This window comes from Triturus cristatus, chromosome 1_2, assembly GCF_964204655.1.
Source record: "Triturus cristatus chromosome 1_2, aTriCri1.1, whole genome shotgun sequence".
Taxonomy (NCBI): domain Eukaryota; kingdom Metazoa; phylum Chordata; class Amphibia; order Caudata; family Salamandridae; genus Triturus; species Triturus cristatus.
In genome coordinates this window covers 535,825,854-535,846,049 of record NC_140580.1, presented here as the reverse complement: position 1 = coordinate 535,846,049, position 20,196 = coordinate 535,825,854, and the positions used below count along the sequence as shown (strand labels likewise).

The 20,196-nt window shown below is 45.9% G+C and overlaps 1 protein-coding gene across 2 annotated transcripts in view; it reads right to left on the bottom strand.

Moving 5' to 3' along the window:
• The window catches only part of CRTAC1 (cartilage acidic protein 1), a 1,509,269-nt gene that overhangs the window by 13,250 nt on the left and 1,475,823 nt on the right, over positions 1-20,196 (bottom strand). For both annotated transcript variants that reach the window (XM_085606339.1, XM_085606342.1), the window contains exons 12-14: positions 19,493-19,638; positions 15,240-15,282; positions 8,151-8,294 (exon numbers count right to left, since the gene is read on the bottom strand). In XM_085606339.1, the coding sequence (XP_085462465.1) occupies positions 8,151-8,294; positions 15,240-15,282; positions 19,493-19,638 (333 nt within the window). The remainder of the gene's footprint in view (positions 1-8,150; positions 8,295-15,239; positions 15,283-19,492; positions 19,639-20,196) is intronic.

The following is a 20,196-nucleotide window of genomic DNA, read 5'->3' as shown; positions in this document are numbered from 1 at the left end:
CTGGAGACCTGTCGCTTGAGGGTCACCATGTTACCCTTGACCGTAGAGACTTGGGCCTCTACCTCCTTCACCCTCTCCGGCACCTTGTGATGGTCCTGGCGTAGCAAGGAGATATCAACTGAGACACCAACCACTTCAGCCTCTACCGCATCCCTGGAGTACTGAATCGCTTTAAGGATTACTGCCAGGTATGCATGCTGTGAGCCAATGGAGGCGGGAGGAGTTGCCTCCACGTCTCCCCTGAGTATTCAGAGTAGGTTTGGTGCATTGGGCGATTTTGGTATGGGCTGGTTTCACCAGGGTGTGGCTTGTCATGCCTCATCCCTACCTAAAAAGTTGCTATAGTTCTGGGAGAGCAGAGGCACACTCCAGCTGGCCCGCTTGCCCCAAGACAGCACAAACATCCAGCATGGTCATTGCGCAGTCCGTTCTGGGGAGGTGCCACTGTGGCTCAGGAGTCTGATTGAGGGGAGATCAGGGTCCAGGTAGGGGTCTCCACCTTCCCGCCGATGCCCCTGCTCACACCAGACAAACATCCTGAGCGCAAGTCCACAGCAGCTCAGTGGAGAATAGGTATTGCCTCAATTGGTTCACTTCCCTACTGCCTCACTGGCTCCAGACCTATGGTCACTCCCGGTCCATAAGTACCCCCCTGCCACTGATCTGGACGGGAGTTCTCCAGAGTATACCGGTCCACACCACCAGCCTCCTTCTCCCGCAATGCCGACTAGGATAGGGCACGCTGCATAGCAGCAGCCCTCCAGCACTCAGTCCAGGTGGGGGGAATCCTTCACCCCAAAACACAGGACATCACAAGTCTTCACCAGGAAGGGGGAGGAGAGAGATGGCCTCCACAACCATCCTTCAATGAACTGGCAGCAAATTGATAAGCCTCTCCATGTGGGAAGATCTTGGGGGGGGGCACCACCACTTCACTACTGGCATCTAACCCTGCATCTGGTCCCTGCACCGCACCCCAGAGGGCTACTGCCATCCCGGGGGGGAACCCATAGCTACAGGGCATGTCGCACTCCATCCCAGGGAGCCTGCTGCAGCCACCCGGGTGGCCCCCCTTCTGCACATCAAGCTGAGAGAGTCCCACAACAGAGGCCTCACCTGGGGGCTGTCTTCCGTGCTGCCTCCTGCCCACGGTCATCACCGCATGGACCCTGAGATGATCAGAATCACTGCCCTTGGCAACAGTCTTGTCATGGCACCAGTCCCAAGAAGAGGATGGCTGGCATCTTTGATTCGGCTCCTCCCTCACTGCCACAGTTCAAGGGGGCTGAGAAGTCCCACCCGCAATCACTGCCGGGTTACACCAAGCCCCAAATGCCCACTTCCAACAGTGCGAGCTCAGGGCGGGGGGTGCCGCAGGTATGGACAAATGACGCACCGCACTCAGCCTCACAGTTGTCAAGTGGCTGCCATCTCGTTCCTGGCTCTTTGCCTGCAGAGTCCTGGCACCCTCGTTGCTGCGAGACACGGGCAGAACCCCTGAAAGCACCCGCTGCGTGCAGTGCTGCGGGGGGGGGGGGGGGGGGGGGGGGGCGGGACAAAAAGCACTGTCAGGCAGGATGATTGTAGCTATCCAGACAGGAGTCAGTCTAAAGCGCAACCGCCATCTTGGCCAATTTACCCCTCATTTTGACAATTTTATATAAGACAATATTACACAGTTTTATGTGCAGTCAATGCGCTTTATCACAGTAAGTTTATGGTTCCCGGAAATGTGGAGACTAAGAGGTGCATTGAGTGTACATCCCCAGGGCATCCTAGGGTGATGACAGTGAAGTTATGAGGTTTGGGTTTACTGGTGTAAGGAAGAGCTCCAGCAAGGATAATGGTAGACTTGTGAGTCAAATACTTTTATTCTGCTTTTCACCTGGTTTACATAAAAATAAAAATCTGGAAAAATGATTGAACAACAAAGTTTACAAAACATTTTTTTTATCTCATGAAATGTTCATATGTTATTCGTTTAAATACTCAAGAATGGAAAATGGCAAATAATGTCCTATTTCTGGAAGTATAAGACAACCCACCGCTCATTAATTAACAGCAAAATATTAATCAATATTTTTACCACCGTTTTAAAGGAAGTGGACAAAAGACACAACTAAAAACGGAACGACTCGACAACAAAGTTTTTTCAGCTGCAAAGTAGAGAAAAACACCCAGGGAACGAATGATAAGATACTGAGAATTTCAAAGATGTTCAAGTTGTCTCTCAAAAAAGTTTTGCCAATACTCATTTATCACTATACAGATCGCTGCCTGCCTTCTCATGAAAATCCTGTTGCCTCCGCTTGTTTATTAATATTATAAGACATAGGGTAGCTTTCTAATTAGGAGTTGGCACTTGAAACATATGGGCTCATGTTATGCATTGGATTCACTGCTCCGGCCTGTCTGCAGTGCACCTTTAACTGGGTGTGCTGGCAACAGACCAGGTCGGTGCACCGTGTTACAGTTAATATGCTGCCCAGAGCCCAGTAACAATCAAGGGTCTTCCTTTGGGGCTGTGCATTGGTGAAAGGCTGAATGTCAGTTTGAAGCTGCCAGTCCGCATTTCACTACACAGGCAGCAAACTGGTCTCAGTTGCAAAGCAGGGCAGAGATCCCCTGCGGATGGGTGCCGTTAGTTACTGCAACCACCTGCATGGAGATGGTATGGGGGTCCATGAGATCCTTTTTCCCCCTTCTAAGGGACACCCTTAACTAATGCACTAACTGGCCGCCACCTTTCCTGTGGTACACAGTGTGCCTCCTGACGGCTCCTTTGCCTCTGCACCCGCATCTATAATACCACGCAGGCACATAGGCAAAATATTCCTTCAGAAACCTCCTTTGAAATTGCCTATTACAGAAAGGGCTGTGGAGAGAATCAGGCACACACGCACGTGGCATCCCCGGGGCTCCTTGTGTAATGCAGCTCATGTTGTCATTTGTGAAGGGAATTTACATTTTTAATAATTGTGTAAGTAATAGTGTAATTCGAATGAGGCAACATTAGTTTTAAGAGGATGTATTGTGAGACATATTTACTGAGGTCCCAGCTGAAAGCAGTGATTAGCTTTCTAATAATATATTTATCACTTTCCTTAATGACCGTGCACTTGGTTTAGCGCTGGTTTTCGAGTGTATGGGGGGAGGGGGGGGGGGCAATGGTTCAGATGGGACCTGTGGATGGTCCACAGACATGGAGGGGTTACTACGTTTTACTTGTAATAAGTGGAGTAATTTATCACTGGGACATTGGGCTCAATATGTTATCGGGCCCAGAATGGATTACCAACTACATTCTTTTAGTACTCAAGTGTGGGGGGAGGAAGGTACCAACAAAAGGAACTCAACAAAACACACATACATAACTCAATAAAGCTACCATTTCGGTCAGAGCTTGAATTTCCAACAAAACAAATTATGCTAATGAACACATACCCAAATATTATACGTATAATATAAGTAAAAGAGTGTTTATACAAATGATAACAGAACTCTCGAGCTACATCCTAGTTAGTGATGACAGACATTTGGGCTCACAAGCCCGTTCTTCCAGGCGGGGTCTCCTCCTGCGTAGGGTGCAGTCCAACATTGACTCACAGTAGGCAGGGCGCTCTTCTTTGACATGTACTCTCAGTGGCCTCCCATCAGAATCAGGTATGGGGGCACCAGACTTGGTCCTAGTGTGGCAGTGAGAACAGTCAGGCAGACCTAGGCCCTGGAATCAAGACTCCGCTGAACTGGCGCGCAGCACCTTTCTTGGTCACGAGGGATTCTGCAATCCAGCGCTGCTGAAGCTTGTACAGGCACATCCAATGACATCTCTGCCTGATCAGCTCATGCAATGGCCATGGACAAAAGAACACCCTCCTGGGCTGGTTCCAACCGGCCTTTGTACAGATGTCCATTGCGCCGGACATCAATCCATCTCTCTTGTACATGCGGATAATGCACAAGAGGGCGAGGAGCTGGGAGATCTCCTGCAGAGGCAAGACTGCAAGCTTCGAAAAGGTGAGGCCCTGAGACACCCACCCCCGTAGGACACTGTATCCCACTGCAGTCTATCCCAATGGGAGGCAATGCACGAGGGTGAGGTCACCTGAGACCAGGGCAGCCTCGCAGAAAGTCCTACACTGTGTTAGGCTGCCTTCAAAATCTGGATTCCAGAACACACCATAACGCGGCTCACTACCAAAGCAGGGCAGATGGTATGCCATTGGGGGGAGGAGGCAGAGTAGGTAGAGCCCCGGCCATCCACGTGACCTTGTTGGACCACCCTCCAGGGTAATTTAAAATGATCCCCCCTCCCACCTCCACCGGGTACACACTATGCAAAGAAAGGTCAAATATTTTAAAGCTGGTCTAACATTTCACAAGATTTATTGGACACTATTCTATTATTTAGGGCGTATATATAGTACTCAGTTCAGAGTGTTTTGTTAACAAGACCATCCTCATTCAAGCAGAAATGTGAAGCATGTTCCTTTAGGCAATAAGTGGTGTGTCAGTGCAATATAATATAATCTGTAGTCCAACAATTACCTGGAATGTTTTTCAAAGTGTGCATTTTCAGACACCGGGTTAAAGTATGAAACAAGGAGGATTCTGGGACTGGTATTAGTTAAAAAGTTATGAAAAGCAAACACTTGTGTGTTTAAATTTGAGTCCACAAAGAGTGAAGACATTTACATTTACATTTTGTTTTGGCATCATTTGTCTAATTTAGGGAAAGGGGAAAAATTAGGGCGAAGTTTAGAGTTCAGATGGGAGTTATGAAGATGTTAGTGTAAGTGAAAGGTTAAGGTTAGCTCCGGGGTACGAGCATGGTAAGGGGTAGGGTAAGGGTTAGGGTAAAAGTAAGGATGGTAATACAAATCTCTGTGAACATTATATAACTGAATGTGTTTTAGACCTCGGGTGTTGGTAAAGTTTATGGTAATCATCAGAGACAAAGTTAGGGTAGGATTAGGATGAAGTCTTGGTCTGGGGCTAAGGTTAGCTTCAGGGTGAAAGTGTGGGTTAAGTTTCGGCCTAGTGTTATGCTCAGGGTTGGGGAGAATTGATGGGAGTAGCATTTCAGTCAGATGGAGTGGATTAAGGGAAGAGTACGTAAAATTTAGTAGGTAATAAGGCTTTCGTTATGGTCAGTAGGTGGTAGGGTTATGGTATAACATGACGGGCTACATCTGAAAACAAAATGCATTACATTAAATGGGAAAAATATAGGCTTTCAATCTAATTTCCAATAAATTGACTTTGTTCATTTTCGAACTATAGGATTTTCACTTTTTGATTCAGACTTTAGATTTTCTGAATCAAGGTTTTGAACTTTCAACCTGTACTCGTTGGAAATGTGCCTCATTGAATGGGCTCAAAAACTTCCTAGAGTGTGACAAGAACTTCAGATATAGCAGAATGTGGAAATTGCGGAACACTAATGTTAGAAGTGGGGCTCTCTAGTTGGCAGATGTACGTACCGTGTCCAAGTAGGGACCCTCCCTTCTACTCAGGGTAAGGGGATTACACTTCTAAAATAACCCCTGCTCACCCCCTTGGTTCCCTGACACAAGCAGTCAGGCATATCTCAAGGGCAATGTGTAAAGCATTTGCACATAACACACAGTAATCCAGTGAAAACACTACAGTAAGTAAGTAAGTAGGTAATAGACTTGTAGAGCGCACAAATGCAGAGGGGTCTTGGCACTGTATGTAGCCAGGGAGCAGGTATTGAACTGGTAAAAGCAGCTTCATTACCTGGCAGGGACACAGAAGGACATCACACTAGTTTTTGAAAAATAGCCAATATTTATCTGTGTAAAAAAGACCAAAACGATAAAAATACAACATATAGTAATCAAAATACAAAATATAGCGTCAGCAGGCGTCGGCCCCAGAGGCCGGTGTGTTGTGGATCGAACACTGTGAGGTTGAAGTCAGGAGCACTGGTATCAACAGGCATCGGGACTGTGGTGTGAAGTGGAGCTGTGCCCTCAGGTCGTGATGCAGGCAGCAGCTCGGTGATGGCGTCCAGCGGCATCAGTGAAGCAGGGCTGTGGTGGGAAGCGGGGCGGGGCTCGTTGTGGTGCTGGCAGATCATGGTACAAGCAGTGGCGTCTTCGTTGCTGAAGTGCTGTCATCGGCAGACGATCTGGAGTAGATGGTGCCAGCTTCAGTGGACAAAGGCTGCGGTGTGGTACGGGGTTATGCGTCAAGTAAATTATGAGCGGTGCCCCCAGACAATGCTGCAGACAGCTGTGATGATGCCAGTGTGGAGTGTCATCATCTGGGATACCAGGGTGGCGATGTGAAGTGAGACGTTGTGAAGTGCGGTGTCCTCAGGTCACGGTGCAAGCACCGGCTCGGTGGCGGCATTAGGTGGCTTCGTCAGTGAGACCAGGTTTGCAGTGCGAAGCGGAGTGGTCCCTTCTGCGGTGCAAACAGGTCACTGAGCCAGCAGTGGCATTGTTGATGGCGTTGGGTTGCTTTTTTTCTGTTGTAGCACAAAACACACAGTTCCCAGTGCTGGAAGCAGATGATCTTGAAGTCTTTGCTGTTCCTGAGACTTCTTGAACAGGGTGTAAGCTCTAGCTCAAGCCCTTGGAAAAACTGAGGAAAATATGTTGCAGAAAGTCCAGTCCTTTCACTGCCCAAGACAGAAGCAGTCACTGCAGGCCAACACAGCAAAGTATACAGCAAAGTGGTGGTTCCTCCTCACAGCTTCTCCAACTCTTCTTCTTGGTAGGTTCCTTAGTCCAAACGAGTTCTAAAGTTATGGGGTCGCCCCAATATTTATACTACTTTTCCCTTTGAAGTTATAGGCAGAAAGTCTCTGAGTCTGGTGAAAACCAGTTCTGTCCTCCCTGGTCCAGCTTCACTACAGGAGGTGGAGGCAGCATTGTGCAGAGCAGACACAGTATATTCAGATGCTAGTGAAAACTCCTCCCACCACTCTAAATGGTTATGAGTCACCCAGGAAAGGCAGGACACACCTCAACCCCCTTGTGACTGTCTAGTGTGAATGCATATTCCCAGCTTCTGTCACTCCAAAACCAGACGGTGAATACTCAAACAGGCAGAGGCACACAGGATGGTTATGTAAGAAAATGCCCACTTTCTAAAAGTGGCATTTTCAAACACACAATTTAAAAACCTCCTTTCTTAAAATATGTGTTACTAAATTCTGAGTTCAGAGAGCCTAAACTCATTTTCTCCATCTTGTCCCAATGGAAAGTTACACTTGTAAGATGTTACAAGGCAGCTCCCATGTTAACCTATGAGACAAACAGCCTTTCGATAGTGAAATACAAAATGCATAGTATTTCACTATAAGGGCATGTAAAACACACTACCACATGTCCTTCCTTTCACATACACTGCACCCTGCCCATGGGGCTACCTTGGGACTACCTTAGGGGTGACTTACATAAAAGAAAAGGAAAGGCTAAGGCCTGGCAAGTGGGTGCATTTGACAGGTCGACATGGCAGTAAAAACTGTGTGCAGACACTGCAGTGGCAGGTCTGAGAAACCTTTGAGGGGCTACTTGTGTGGGAGGCACAACCAGTGCTGCAAGCCCACTAGTAGCATTTGATTTTCAGGCCCTGGGCACATACATGCATTGTACTAGGGACTTACTAGTAAATCAACTATACTAATCATGGCAAACCAATCACAACACAATTTACAGTAGGAGCACTTGCACCTTAGTACCGAATAGTAGTGAAAAAAGTGTGCAGAGACTCTAAACCAGCAAAAATGAAGTCCAGCATTCCATCAAAAACAAAAGATCTGAAAGCAAAAAGTCAGGGGAAACCATACTAAGGACACTAGGTCAAACACTAGTATAAATAGGATGTCTGGTCACTGAAGGGGAAAGAAGGGCACTTGTGGCCTTTCAGCTTTGTTTTTAGAAGATGCAGAATGCAAGGTGTTCCTAAATAATATAGATATAAAATTTGAATCAGTCACTGACAGCTCACCAACTCTCATCCAAACTCCATCAAATTTTATGGTTTAATATTCATTGGACGGAGTCAGGTGTCAAAGTGTGGTGAAAGCAAAGTTAGTAAGCTGTCGGTCTATCACAAGATCATGACGGAAATCAGTGCAAGACAGAGTCACCCACACCATCAGCAAAGTAACTCACCAATGCACGCCGTACCATCCTCACTGGGCTCAAACCCACGGCCGCACCGGCGGTTCGGGCGGCATCGGTATCCTCCATAGGTGTTGATGCAGATCGGTTTATCCCGCGGGCAAACAAATGGGAACTGGATACACTCATCTGTATCTGGAAATTGAAAATTTAAAATGCATTGTCATCTTTCAGTTTGTGATTTCAAATTAACTCTCTTGGAACTAGATTATGATGATAAAAAGCTATTGAGAACTAATGATTTGTGCTTACACAATTGTGCATTTCACCACAGACCCCATGTTAAATCTGCTTACCTAGCCCATTCACAGTGTAACACTGTCATCGCTGTGACTGGGCTCATAGTGTATAATATATGAAAATAAAACATATATATATATATATAACATTTATGCAGCTGTAGCACACACTGACATATATCTTGGCATTTAACAATTACTCTTATCTCTCAATCCTGGATATTCCCTGCTGTGATTCAAAAGGGTGACATGAGGACTAAACAAGATTCTGAGAAGCAAGAGCTCTTCCACCAGTGCCGAGTATACCAGGCTGGTTCTCTCTGGAACAAGTCTGACACATTATGCTGGGGATTGCCTCTGAAAAATAGAGGTTTTTGTCGAACACATCGGTGCCGATCACGATCCGGTAAAAACCGGGTACGAACCGTCGGACGGAGGCTTTTTTCCGTCCGACTCGTACCCGGTTGTAAAACTTCACGAACATGCAAGTACGATTCGCACGGAAACACCATTTCCGTACGAGTCGTACAAAACACCGACCGACGAAAAGATACATACAAATGTGATCCGGGGAAAGCGCTGACGTGACGCCGGGACGCTCTCAGGCAGCGTTTCACGAACCAGGAAGTACGATTCGAACCGACAGTGGTCCGGACGGCAATATTTTTACAGCACCCAAAAAGTGCCGGAAAAGCGAAGTACGCCGCGATGCGAGTGGAATTGGGGCCCCGGTATGCGCCGTACCCCCCCCAGCCCCCGTGAGTACGCGCCGTACCCCCCCAGCCCCCGTGAGTATGCGCCGAACCCCCCCAGCCCCCGTGAGTACGCGCCGAACCCCCCCAGCCCCCGTGAGTACGCGCCGACCCCCCCGTGTATGTACGCGCCGACCCCCCCGTGTATGTACGGTGCGTACCCCCGTGTATGTACGGTGCGTACCCCCGTGTATGTATGGAGCGTACCCCCGTGTACGTACGAGTCGTACCCCCGTGTATGTACGGTGCGTACCCCCCGTGTATGTATGGAGCGTACCCCCGTGTACGTACGAGTCGTACCCCTGTGTATGTACGGTGCGTACCCCCCGTGTATGTATGGAGCGTACCCCCCGTGTATGTATGGAGCGTACCCCCATGTATGTATGGAGCGTACCCCCCGTGTACGTACGAGTCGTACCCCTGTGCATGGGGGTACGCACCGTACATGCACGGGGGTACGACTCATACGTACACGGGGGGTACGCTCCATACATACTCGGGGGTACGCTCCATACATACACGGGGGGTACGCACCGTACATACACGGGGGTACGACTCGTACGTACACGGGGGTACGCTCCATACATACACGGGGGTACGCTCCATACATACACGGGGGTACGCACCATACATACACGGGGGGTACGCACTGTACATACACGGGGGTACGACTCGTACGTACACGGGGGGTACGCTCCATACATACACGGGGGGTACGCTCCATACATACACGGGGGTACGCACCGTACATACACGGGGGTACGCTCCATACATACACGGGGGTACGCACCGTACATACACGGGGGGTACGCACCGTACATACACGGGGGTACGCACCGTACATACACGGGGGTACGACTCGTACGTACACGGGGGGTACGCTCCATACATACACGGGGGGTACGCTCCATACATACACGGGGGGTACGCACCGTACATACACGGGGGGTACGCTCCATACATACACGGGGGTACGCACCGTACATACACGGGGGGGTACGCACCGTACATACATGGGGGTACGCACCGTACATACACGGGGGTACGACTCGTACATACACGGGGGGTACGCTCCATACATACACAGGGGTACGCTCCATACATACACGGGGGTACACACCGTACATACACGGGGGTACGACTCGTACGTACACGGGGGTACGCTCCATACATACACGGGGGTACGCTCCATACATACACGGGGGTACGCACCATACATACACGGGGGGTACGCACCGTACATACACGGGGGGGTCGGCGTGTACATACACGGGGGGGTCAGCGCGTACATACACGGGGGGTCGGCGCGTACATACACGGGGGGGTCAGCGCGTACTCACGGGGGCTGGGGGGGGTGTTGGGCGCGTATGCGGGCACATGTCTCCATGGTTGCTATGGGAGTTCGGTGCGGACGGTGTTTTTTCCATACGGTTGTGTCATCGGACGCACGGGATGGATCGTGATTCCGCGGTCGGACTTCACTTTTCACATTTGTACGGTAAATCGTCCGGGGACGTGTCGGACACTTTTTCCGACCCGAGGACGTGTGGAGAAGTATTCCCAATGCGATTCGTATGGACTTTTTACCATGCGAATCGTGATTGGCAGTTTGTACGGCACTTGTACGATTCGTACGGTAAAAAGACCGGATACGAGTCGGACGGGGAAATTTTTTACCGGATCGTAATTGGCACCATGGTCTCTTTCAGGAAGAAAACATGGCATCTCTTTTCTCATGAATGCCAAAGTGTGGATATAGTACCCAGCCACAGTCCATGCAGGTAACAGTGGTGGGGCGGTGGGGCCCGGAAAGGGGAAATTTTGAGGGACGATGGAGAGGGAAAATTAAATAAATAATTAATTTTCCCTCTGCATTGTCCCTCGAAATTCTTCCTTGCACCGCACCACCGCCCCACCGATGTTACCTGCACGGACTGCGGCTGATAGTACCAGGAAATTAAAAACCAAATATCGTACTCCAAACCTGCCGTTACCTACATTTTCACTACCAAAATATTATAATGGGAAGAACATAGATATGTAGGTACAGGTGTGCTGTACTTAACTCCTCATGTGTGTACCTTGGGGATAGATTATTTTCAAAGTACATGGATGCTGATTCAGGAATAGCAAATCAATGGTTATGTACATAAACGTATCTCGTATACTTAGCTTCACAATATTTTGGTAGTCTATAATTTACGCACAATATTTTTGTAGGGTGATATTTCTGCCCTCAGTTTCTGACATGGAACTGTAAGGTGCTATACAAACCTTACCCACTATAGACAGAGACAGGTCAGGTCTGTTCGTTACATGACAGGCGAGAAGATGTGGCACGAGTTGTCAACTTTGGAAGTGTGAAACCAGGTTTGAGTCTCGGCGTCGGCTCCACATCCTGTGATTCTGGGCAAACCACTTAATCTCCAGTGCCCACCACAAATGAATTTGTCCTTGTGTGAAGTAACTGGTGCTCATGTAAAGCGCTCCAATACCTTCGGTCGAGTTTGCACTAAACTGCAAATCAAAAAAAAAACCTAACCAGACTGAATACTAAGATGACCTTTGCCCACAGGAAAGCTGGGTACTTAAATGCACACTCCTGGTCATTGAAAACTAACTTGCCCTTTGGGTTGCATCAAAGAAATAGCTTTTAATATTTTCTTGGTTTGTAAGACTAGCAACCTCACACTAGTGACACACGAAAGACCCCCCCCCCAACCAAAAACCTAGTCTCTGTGTTCTCAATTATTCAAATAAAAATCCAGCAAGTAGGCATGAGTTTTATTCAAATGAATGTCATATTTCTTATCTTAGACTACCTCCGAGAGCATTACTTGGGAAACGACTGCTGCAAACTACAAGTGTAAAAGCCCATGCTAATTGACTAAGCGACCATAGGCTCACTCAGGAGCACTGGACAAGACAGGACATATTTCCAAGAACGAGACCAGCCACACCTCACACTAACAATTTCAAACTGCAAAGTCAAAGTAGCCATTACTGTTCACTGCTGGGGTCTCCTTTCTAAACACACGTGCTGTGCAGACCTTTGACTCCCCAAGCTCCACATTTAATGGGATCATGCGACAAAGGCCTGGCGGGGCCCCACTGTGCAGATAAACCCCAACCCCACTGAATGCCTGCGGCAGTCTTGCAGCTACTAATGCCTGACAAGTTGCCAGGGGTTTAAAATACATGTTTGGCTCGGCTAAAGGGTCTCAGGTGCTCTGTTAGATAGAGGCACCTGATGCATTAAAGAAACACTTTATTTATCGATGTCACGTTACAACCAATCAGTTACTTTCGGCTACTATATAACACACAGCGCCGCGGCAGCCGCACTCTGTCACACTTTATTTCCTCGGCCCTGACAACCTGTCCGCTCTACTACAACTGCGACCACACCATAATCAGTGAGCAAAGGCAACCGCCACTAAATCACCCGGCAGTCACCCTCTCTGACGGCTGATTGAATGCGGCGCGGCTGCAGGAACCGACTGCGGCCGCAAGGTTGGACTCAAGGTCGGGGGTGGATTTAGGACCGGTTTGTTATCGGAGCTGAAAGGGCAGCTACGATGAGCCACGCGTTAAAGTCCTTTCATGTAGGATAGAGGAAGCTCACATTAGCATTCATGCAAAGAAAAGACACAACTAATAAACAGAGTTTAGAGATGTCCAATAGTGGAAAAGCCTCCAAATACCAACAGAGGGACACTGGTTCGAATCTGGCTCTGGACAAAAAAGACACGAGTCTGAAGACATTTCTTAATCTTCGGTGCTTAAATTTGTAAATAAGTAGGATAAAATATGTAAAATTATGAATCCACAATCGATGTACAACCATCTGTTGGTCTCCAGTTACATCTATGTTCTATTAATGTCAACACATTGAATTATAGCGGTGCTGTTTTTTTGCCACTTCGTTCTGACATAGGAATGATTTTACATAATGCTTATAATGAGGCAAGTTTATTTGAACACAACCACTTAAAAAGTACTCCTACAATAAAGGGAGGTAGCATGATAATCATTTTCATGTGCTGGCCCGGATTTAGCGCTGGTGGTGCCCAGTGCGACAGTGTTTGTTGTCGCCCCAACGACCGTCTTAGCTACGGATTCCCTCACTACCACCCTTAAAAGTGCCCATTACGTCTCCATAACCACTTTCTCTCTCACATGCATTTCTTCTGCTTTATAGTGCCACTCATACCAGTGTAGGTTATCAGAGCACTTTACATTACACAGAGACAGAGAATCATGTGTGTGTGAATCAGTGCATAGAAAATGTTACATAAGACAGAGGACTACAAGGTGTAGGAGGAACATGCCATCCATACTGGGAGGCGGGATAGTTTGGTCTGGAAAAGCACAAACTCAGAAGTTAAAACGTAACATCATGGTTGAGGGTTCTCTTTAATAATAAGAATTTATTTCTGCTCAAGTGAACCCATCTTGCATCATTAGGATAATGACAAACTGGGGAAAGATTATAATGCTCTAATATATACCTTGCAGTTTACCTACAGCTCTTTGATGACAGTTAATAGCTCACTGTTCTATGCCAGAATTTTAACTTATAAACTGCAAGTAACAAAGGATCTCTCTGACAAAAGCAGTAACCCACTGAGCTATTTACATTATATGCACTTTGTGATCTGCATGGTACACGTTCTTTGCAGCAGGCACGTTAACCCTCAACACTACCTTATGATGAGACAAAACTTTCACTAGACAAAACTCTGATCCCTCTCTAGGAAGAACATTAATCACCGGAGTTATCTTATCTTGCCTTTTTTTTGTTGCCAGAAAATTGCAAAAGGCCGTAGCAGGTGCTTTTAAAACCATGATATGCTTGCAAGCACGGAGCCCCTCCCCCCTCGCTCACCTGAACTCAGCATCTGGTGCGGTGGCACCAGTCGCACCACCCCTGTTCATGTCCCCAATATTAGCTAGATCAGGATATGAAGTTGAATTGGGCAGGAGTGGGTTTACATACATTGGGGTATTGAGGGCATGGACTCACATTTCAGCCTGAATTGTAAAACATACATGGGAGCCCACTATCCCTGTATAAAGGCTACCTCTAATTTTCTTATCACTTGTAAAACACTGTAACACATGGGAGTCTGCTATCCCTGTATAAAGGCTGTCTCTAATTTTCTTATTACTTGTAAAACATTGTAATACACGGGAGTCTGCTATCCCTGTATAAAGGCTGTCTCTAATTTTCTTATTACTTGTAAAACATTGTAATACACGGGAGTCTGCTATCCCTGTATAAAGGCTGTCTCTAATTTTCTTATTACTTGTAAAACATTGTAACACATGGGAGTCTGCTATCCCTGTATAAAGTCTGTCTCTAATTTCCTTATTTTAATCGAGTTGTGACTTTCATATTGCCTGCTGCTAGAGCCAGCAGCCAAGGTGAAAGGTCACAGAACATCACTGCATCTGCAATTTAAGCAACAAAAACTAGAACTGGCTTGTCTTCCTTCTGATTTGCCTTTCTAAAACCGAACAGTTATCAACAGAAAGGATATTTAAGGCAAAATATTTATTTTCCGACAACATGGTCAAGAAAGTAAAGATAGACTCTGCACATTCCTACACATTCTGGGTTACACCATTTTCATCACCTGATTTACATTAATTTGATTCTGATATCTTTTTTGCAACAAATTACAGTTTTTTGTGTTTGATTTTGAAGTGCAGATTCTACTCTTTATTCTTTATATGTGCAAAAATATCAAAAAGCAAAACACCAATGATTGAAGCAATTTGTGGGAAGGGGGTGGTGTAACTATAAGGAATAAAATATCCTCTGCTGTATAATAAATGATATCAGAGTTCCATGGCCCTATAAAGGGAACATGCCTTCAGCCTCATTCCTCTATAGGATCACAGGACTCTGTGACTTGCAATATCCTTATAATGCATAACAGAAGGTACTATAACTATTAAATATTAATGTGCAGTAGGGGTTGTATCACAGGAAGAAAATATAGGGACATGTGCTGGACCCAGAAAATCACCACGTGACTTATAGATACACAAGACTGCACAGTGAATGTGGTTTTTTAGCTCACCTGCACAACGTCCATTTTCATTCAGAGAAAATCCTTCGCCGCACTGCATAAAAAAGACACACAAAAAAAGCAAAACTGATTTGCAGGAGTAGGACAGACGACCAGATATTAATCTTCAGTTGCATCACCGGTTTCACTGCTGACACACACTCTGTTCCCTTCAGGAAATGATTATCTTTCAAGATGTCGATTGGTTGGGAATGGAGTATTTTGTCCACCAACATTTAATTAAACAATGGATCCATGCCCAGTGATCTATTCATCTTTGTCGGTGATGCCTTCCTCTAGAATGCAAAATGAAATCCTCTATCCATTCATGGAACAGGTAGCTGGTGTATGGGGGGACTCTGGATGCGCTGTGCTCAGCACCCATTGCCCATGAAATGCAGGACATGATCTTCAGACTTTGCCAGTCTCCTGCGGGTCAGTACTTGGGTAGAGCCACTGTGCCCAGTGTACACTGTCCGCTATTCCTGACTCTCAAGAAGGCATTGTACCAAACGCCCGCTCCCTCTGGGGGTCCCTGGGCTCTTTAGCTATGTCTAGTAGTCTCTAATGGCAGAAAAACAAATGTGGGCAAAATGTGGGCAAGTTCCACACGCCTGGCTCTAATCCTTGCCGTGCACTGCTCATGTTTATATATTTGGTGGACTGTTGTTCAGCGGTTTCCAGTGCTTAATTTGAGCAGTGGTTTCCGGCTCTCAGCACCAGCACTTAATTGTCAACATTGGAGCTTGTACCAGTGTGCCACATGGTTGTACTGCTAATATGACTATTGACTACTGCCCAAGCCACACTTATAGCTTTGGGGGCTTCGTATAGTCTGACTTGTCACACTTTAGGGAGTGTGATGGTAGTTGTGTTGGTATTGTCACTGGCAGGGACAATAAGTGGTGCAAGCTGCAGTGGCCTCCTGACGAGGGCCCTGGCACTTATTTGTTTACAAATTAAGCACTGGCAGTTTCGGAGTTATTTGCGCCCAAACTCCTCTATGAGAAAACCATGCCACAGAAAAAGTGACAATATTTGAGAGCTTCCTTTATAACGTTTACAATATGTGACCAATCAGCACCAAATGTGGCGCGCTATAGGTGGGAAAAGTGTATGGCAATTCCACAAGGTTTGCTGCGCATAGGTCTTTTACATACACACAGAACAAAAGCCATATGACTTGTGCAGCCCACCATGTTGCTCACATAACTGTTTTTCTTTATGTCTGTCTCATTGGCAAATTGGTGTTTTGAGCATAGCAGATGCCGCAAGTTATGGCTTCAGTCTGCGCACAAAACCGCTGAAACTAGCCAGTTATGATTAAGAATGCACACAGCACACAATATAACTGACAGTTGACTGCCATGAACAAAACTAATTGGAAACGTGACAGATGCACAAAACAAGTTCAAAAGTCTTGAAATTTGCTTTCCTGTAATTATGCAAAATTTTGGGAAAATGATGTGAAATTATGCCTAATTAGGCATGATGCAAAGTTGTCATTTTGCACTATATTTTAGTGCAAAATGAGCCCGCAGCAATTTCTGATGCAAGGGTGCATTTCTCGCTAAAATAGAAAAGTGCACAAAAAATAAAAGTACAGCAAACAACGGCTGCCCATGTTCTGTAGTTCACATACATTTTCTTTCAATTATTATAACGAATTGCAGATAATTATGTGAAGTGGCGTATGATATAATTTCAGGAATTTCATGTGACAAGTGCAATGCCAAGTCCCCCAAATTACGCAATCGATACTGGCGTAATTCTATTTACATTTTGCCCAAGCGTAGTTTTAACTCGAAAACAGCATGGCAGATGACGGTGGGTTATGTAAAAAGCTGTGTACGTTCTTAAACTTAACTGGCTAATTTCAGTGTTTATCTGCCTTTGAGACTCAATCATAGCTCATTTTTTTAATTGTGCTTTGAAGTGAAATATAAGTGCGTGAGTATAATGGAAAGTTTTGTTAAACTAAAGATGTGCTTCTTTTTACTGAAACAAATGTATAAAACACACATACATCAGTCTATGAGACCTTATGGTTGCAATGCAAAACCTAAAACCCCCTTTAAGTTGAACATCCACCGTTGCCATGTGCTACTTGTGACCTATGACATCAGAAATGGCCAAATTACTCAAATTACTCACATCACATATCTATCGATATCACCTATTTGAACAATTTAGAAAACTGCAATATGAATAACTCCATAAATATTTATGTGACTGTTTTAAATAACTCTAGTGTCCACCAATTAAATTCTGATGTAATTTGTGAGGTATAGCGCCCTAATAATGTCGTGGCTTCCTTTATCCAGCAGTTTTGCAAATATAACTTAAAACGTGAGCATCCAGTGCGCTTACACCATGGACTATAACCAATACAAGTTCATGATGTGTGAAAAATGATGGTGAACCCTTTCACAAACAATAAAAATGCAATAAATCTACATGTATCATTTAAGTGTAGGCGCAGTGGATTCTCTGCACCCATACCAGTCCCAATGTTCATGTGTGGGGGTGGGGGGCTTTGATGAAATGTGCAATAATGGCTGGTGTGAGCAGGAATGTAGTGTAAGAAATGCACTGCAGCTTTATCAGGTAAGGATGTGACAATAACATGAGCACTTCCTGGCCTCTCCAAGGTCCTGGGAGCAAATTTATGGATGTTTATTTCTTATAACCGCATGGCCTTGCCTAAGGGTCAGGAATGATTCATCATGCTCCTTATCACTGTCCAAGGACAGGAGGAGGATTACAATTTGACACCAGAGCAGATCAAATCTACCCCAGTGCCATGCCATTGTACACTGCTCCATGCCTTGGCAAAGGACAGAAGGGCTAGTATCTGATTTGCCCCCCTGCGTTGGCAAATTTTGGGGGTTCATGTGCTTAATCATCTGCTTTTCTCAAGGCCAGCAGGGGGAATACCTGCTTTACCCAAAGGCGAGGAAGGGATTTAAATACAGTAGCTCCAGGCACTTAATGGGTGCGTGAGTGCCATCTTGGTATTTGTGAAGATAGCACAACGATAGCTAACCCGGTCACCTGTGGCCCTCAACAGGCAGAAGGCCGCGGAGGACCAAGCAGCACACAGCTGCCTGGCACACTGTTTACAACTGTGAAGAGAACACAGGGGCAACTCCCTGTGACCCCCATCCTCTTTGGCTCTTTGTGACCCACAGCATATTGGGGTTCATAGCAGATGGGGCAGCTCACAGCTGCCATGCGAATGTAGGGGCATATTTACAAGGGCCATAGCTCAGATTTTTGGCTTTTAAAGCCAAAAAAGCGGAGATAAAAATATCGGCCTATTTACAAGAGGGTGCTAACATGCATTAGCGCATGTTAGCACCCTTTTTTCCGACGCCTCGCTCTGCATCTCTAATGCAATGCAAAGTATGCGTCACTGGGCAGTACAACCTTGTAAATATCGCTGATGTGCACATCGCAATATTTACAAGGTGGCCCACGCCTTTTAGCATACATTAGTTTTGGGCGAAAACCACAGTTTTCGCCAAAAACTAACGTCTGCTAAAATCATGACTAACCCATACCTAACATGGCGGGTGGATTCTTGTGTTACGACCACATGGTCGTATCAACAAGCCTATCGCCGTCTTGCAGGGAACATCGCTGGAAAACCAGCGATGTTCCCTTTAAAACAGCGATTACTCCGCTATCGCTGGAATTTATATCGCCATTGTGCTATGCGTTGTAAATACAGCGCAAGCATGGCGATAAATTCCAGCGATAGACGCTGATAAATATAAAAGCACTAATCGCGCTTTGTGATATTTATCGCCGTCTGTTGTAAATATGCCCCTTAGTCTGAGTGAGTCCCATCCCCACAATCATCTGTGGAGGGTGTAAATGAGATGTGGCTGTGTGTGAGGACTTGCTTGCAGCATTACATGTCGGTGCAGGTGAGTTTCACTTACCTTCACTCTTCACCTGTTGCTGTCAACAAGGTGTTGTCCCAGTGACACACAACCCACACCAAAAATGTCTGTGTATGTAAATGTTCACATCACCCATTCCTTTTTGTTAATCCACAACACAAATTTGGACTATGTACCTTAAAGGTTATGATGCCCCACAAAAGCATACTTTTATCGACCACAAATCGATGCACAACAGGTCTATAATTCAGGATGTGAATGTTTAAATAATCTATAACTTGGTTAACCAGTTCTTTATACTCTCATTTGCAATGGATTGTAATGTTAATAAATAACATTCAAGTACACTCTCCAAACCTCTAGATCTGACCGCTCCATCGGTTTGCTCTCGCCTGTCGGATAGGGGATGTGCAGCACAGAGTTCATCTCATCTTGGGCTACTGTTCGGCTTACAAATCTGCCATCCGGCCAAGTCACCTCCAAACTGCTAGCTTCGTCCTTTCCTGTAATGTGAGGTGTAAGTAGAGGGGACAAAAAAATCATAATGAAAAAATACTATTTCATCTCAATCACCTAGGGCATGCCGGCGCTGACTGACCTATCTTACCATGTAGTACCTCAACACCAACTATTTGAAAGTGGAGTCTCCTTAATTAATGTGGATCTTTTGGTAGGCCAAAAGAAAATATTTATATGTTGCCTTCTACCAGCCATTACAAAGGTATTTAATTAATCAATGCATGCACAGTATATTTCACTCTCACTTTCACTTCCAGAAAACACAAAAAATACTAACATTAAATATACTGGAGGGCGGGGGGGTTATAATGAAGATCACCTGGACCAAACATTGAACAGACCATTATCCATATTAAATCTAGATAACAAAAATGAAGATAAGGCATTAGCTAAAAGGCTACAAGTGGTTCTTCCACAACTTGTCCATGAGGGTCAAAATGGTGTTTCTCCAAAAAGAAATATAGCAACCAATTTGCATAGAGTCTTTTCATATCATAGACCAGATCCCAGATGAGATCCGCTTTTGCAGCGGACACCTCCAT